This window comes from Paramormyrops kingsleyae, chromosome 1 (assembly GCF_048594095.1).
Source record: "Paramormyrops kingsleyae isolate MSU_618 chromosome 1, PKINGS_0.4, whole genome shotgun sequence".
NCBI classification, from domain to species: domain Eukaryota; kingdom Metazoa; phylum Chordata; class Actinopteri; order Osteoglossiformes; family Mormyridae; genus Paramormyrops; species Paramormyrops kingsleyae.
In genome coordinates this window covers 51,444,224-51,447,500 of record NC_132797.1, presented here as the reverse complement: position 1 = coordinate 51,447,500, position 3,277 = coordinate 51,444,224, and the positions used below count along the sequence as shown (strand labels likewise).

General features: G+C 47.0%; 1 protein-coding gene across 3 annotated transcripts in view; it reads left to right on the top strand.

Moving 5' to 3' along the window:
* Window positions 1-2,982, top strand: part of mtx2 (metaxin 2) — a 48,351-nt gene extending 45,369 nt beyond the window's left edge. For all 3 annotated transcript variants that reach the window (XM_072716474.1, XM_072716480.1, XM_072716472.1), the window contains 6 exons: window positions 1,450-1,526; window positions 1,617-1,709; window positions 1,786-1,824; window positions 1,915-2,040; window positions 2,344-2,420; window positions 2,699-2,982. In XM_072716474.1, the coding sequence (XP_072572575.1) occupies window positions 1,450-1,526; window positions 1,617-1,709; window positions 1,786-1,824; window positions 1,915-2,040; window positions 2,344-2,420; window positions 2,699-2,900 (614 nt within the window). In that variant the 3' untranslated portion in view covers window positions 2,901-2,982. The remainder of the gene's footprint in view (window positions 1-1,449; window positions 1,527-1,616; window positions 1,710-1,785; window positions 1,825-1,914; window positions 2,041-2,343; window positions 2,421-2,698) is intronic.
* Window positions 2,983-3,277: the final 295 nt, after the last annotated feature.

Sequence of the window (3,277 nt, the reverse complement as noted above, 5' to 3'; positions counted from 1 at the left end):
TAAATGAAATGTAGTGTTTACCAGTTTGAAGTATATATTTGTACTTCTCTTTAACTCGTTCCCGTGTCCAGCATGATTGTGCTTGTATTTGATCTGTAATTATGACAATAAGATAATAATGAAACATTGGAAACATAATATTACATTCAAGTGATAAATGCAATAACTAAAAACTACTTTAATTTGTCAGACACTTTTTGCCACCCATCTTTTCTGGTTTGGGCCACTTTTGATGTTTCCTTTAGTACATGTTAAATCTTTGAATTCTTTGAAGCCCTCTAATAAAAGGTCCTACTCATGAGAGACTGCTGATCACGTTTTCTAGACTCAAAATATATGGGCTTTTCAAGCAGCGTGGGCACGCACAATCATCTCAGTTGAATGGATCCAGCTAGACTAATCTACTACACAGCTGTGTTTGAAAAACCTACTTATCCCGGATGAGTTTCACTAACATTAACTCATCCAAGATGAGGCATCTGATCTCGAATGATTTAAGCGTCATACGGAAAATACCCCCCAAATGTGGTAAAGCTTGTTACTTTTTGGCTTGTGGAAACATTTTTTAAGTCCCTACAATATAACTTAAATTTTTGAAAAATCTGTGAATTGGGTTACTGCTGCATTTGCATGGGATGGAATTTGAAACCCCACTTCCACCCGCCCTGCAAGATTCTGTCACACTCCTTCCTGTTCCCTCAGAAGCTTATAATATTTAGTCCCACTCCCGCTCGCAATTATAAAGTCTCCCACTCCCATCCGCAAAAGGAAAAATAGGTTTTATTTGACTATGCTTAATTTTAGGTTACGAATAAAAACAAACATGCAGCCTCAACCTGCAGCCTCAACAAATCTTCACTCCCTCTCCAATTGCTGTGATAATTCAAGGAACACCAGACATGGTATCAAAAGGCAGAACAAACAAAATCCACACACATTTGTGTAATTTTAGTTTTTAGTGCAGTTGTCACTTTTGATTTGGTTGCAGTGAAGTGCCGGTTTTGTACCCAGTATACAATAACACTTTGCCGTATTTGTCATAAAGGGCAGAAAGCAAGTGGTTCCAATTATCGTCACTGACGATGGAAAACGATAAATATCTGAATTGCCCTTACTTGGTTTAATAGTATCCCTTAAACTGCCACTTGTGCTGTGCTGGCTTGTGCTAGACAGACCATGAGCAACGGCCCGTCACGCTCTGGCGGGGCCAGTCTGTCATCATAGTGTGTTAAGAAGGGACAGTTAGCTGAGAACGACACTCAGTGCAGCTGCACACGCCCTGGGCGACTTGCCAGGTCTCCCTGCTCAGCTCGCTAGGCCAGATTATTCTCTGGCCTCAGTGTGATGTTCACTTCAGTCTGAGTGTTACTTTGGAGCTTCTTGATCATCAGGGTTGCTGTCACTCTGTCCTGGTCATTCTTTGCTTTCTGCTTGCTGTTTTTGCTCAAGGCAAAGTGCCCTTCATCCACGTGGGAAACCAGGTTGTGTCGGAGCTGGGGCCCATCATTCAGTTCACGAAGGCTAAGGTGAGCTGGCAGGCTATCTGGGGAGGGTGGGGGAGGTGAGGAGGATGGCCCTGGATGCCATGTGGCTGATGACTTCTTCCTGTTCCCCAGGGTCACTCCCTGAGTGATGTGCTGGATGACGTTCAGAGGGCGGAGATGAAAGCCTATATGGAGCTGATGAATAACATGTTGCTGACTGCAGAGGTACTGAACCCCCATCAGGGTCTCTTCCTCCATCACCCCACCTCTCCCTCATCCTAGCCGTCTTCCCATCTTGCAGCTGTACATCCAGTGGTGTGACGAGACCACAGCAGCAGAGGTGAGCATCCTTGTAGATATGGGCCTTAAAAGGGCAGCCTATCAGCCCCCATGGGTTAGATGCTGACCCTCCCACTGGGCTCATGTGCAGATCACCAGGCCTCGGTACAGCAGTCCCTATCCTTGGCCATTGAAACACATCCTGGCCTATCAGAAGCAGTGGGAGGTGCGGCGTAAGATGAGTGCCGTCGGTTGGGCAGAGAAGACCCTGGAGCAGGTGTGAGTCCATGCTTTTGTTTTCACGTCCATCTTTCTATCTGTCTGTGTATCTGTGTGTCTGTCTGCGTGTCCATGTGTCTGTCTGTGTGCCTGTGTGTGATGACCATGTCCATCTCTATGTCCCACACCTCCTTGGAGCTTCCCAGAGGCAGAATGAGACCACATCCCTGTGTCCACCTCTGTGCTCTGCCCATACTCGGGAGTCTGTGTCCCCTTGTCTGTCTCTGTCCCGCCATTCCTCGGATCTTTCTGGGGGCTAGTGAATCTGTGACCCTGTGTTCTTAGCCTGTCTGTCCCGCAGGTGTATGAGGATGTGGCCCAGTGCTGCCAGGCACTCTCGCAGAGACTCGGCACACAGATGTACTTCTTTAACAGACAGTAAGTTTCCAGTGGCTCTGAAGGAAGGGAGCACAGGAGGTTGCTCATTGGGGGAGTGTAGCTGCAGATGACATAAGGGACATCTCTTAGGTTGGTCATGGCCTTGGATTCTGACCCTGGTTTATCTCTATGCCTGTGGGTCTCTGGGATTGTTTGAAGTGTGGGAGCATGGGGGAGGGGCTTGCACATGCACAGGAGCTGTTGAAGGAGCAGTGACAAGTGTTGCTCTCATAGTGGCGGTTTCAGTCTCATGTGATGAGCCAATCCCCCCCCCCCAGGCCCACGGAGCTGGATGCCCTGGTCTTTGGACACCTTTTCACTATCCTTACCACCCAGCTGACCAGCAACGAGCTCAGTGACAAGGTCAAGACCTACAGCAACCTGCTGACCTTCGTGCACCGCATCGAGCAGACCTACTTTGAGGGCCTGAACCAGGCTGGGCAGAGTGGGGCCGGGCCCTGGGCCCCTCCTGAGGTCTGAGCATCTTCCCAGCATTCCGCTGGTGCTCTCACTCTTTGTTTTTCATTTGTTGTTCCAAAAAAGAATAAAGTATTGTAACTTGTATCTTTGCAGGTGTGTGTATGAACGTTTGCGTTAATGGTTCGATTGAAACAGATTATATATGAATACATAATAGAATAGAACCTTGGAACTCGAACGCCTCTTAACTTGACCAACTCGGATGTCGAATGGGAATGTCAAATTTTTATCAAATTGTACCTCGACCAAAATCTTGGAAATCGACCGTTCCTACTAAAGCTTGTTTGGGTCAAGATTAGGGTTGGGAACTGAAAGTAGGTTCCAAATTAGAACGGATAAGAAAGTACTGGGTACCCAATATTTTTTTTCTTATTTTG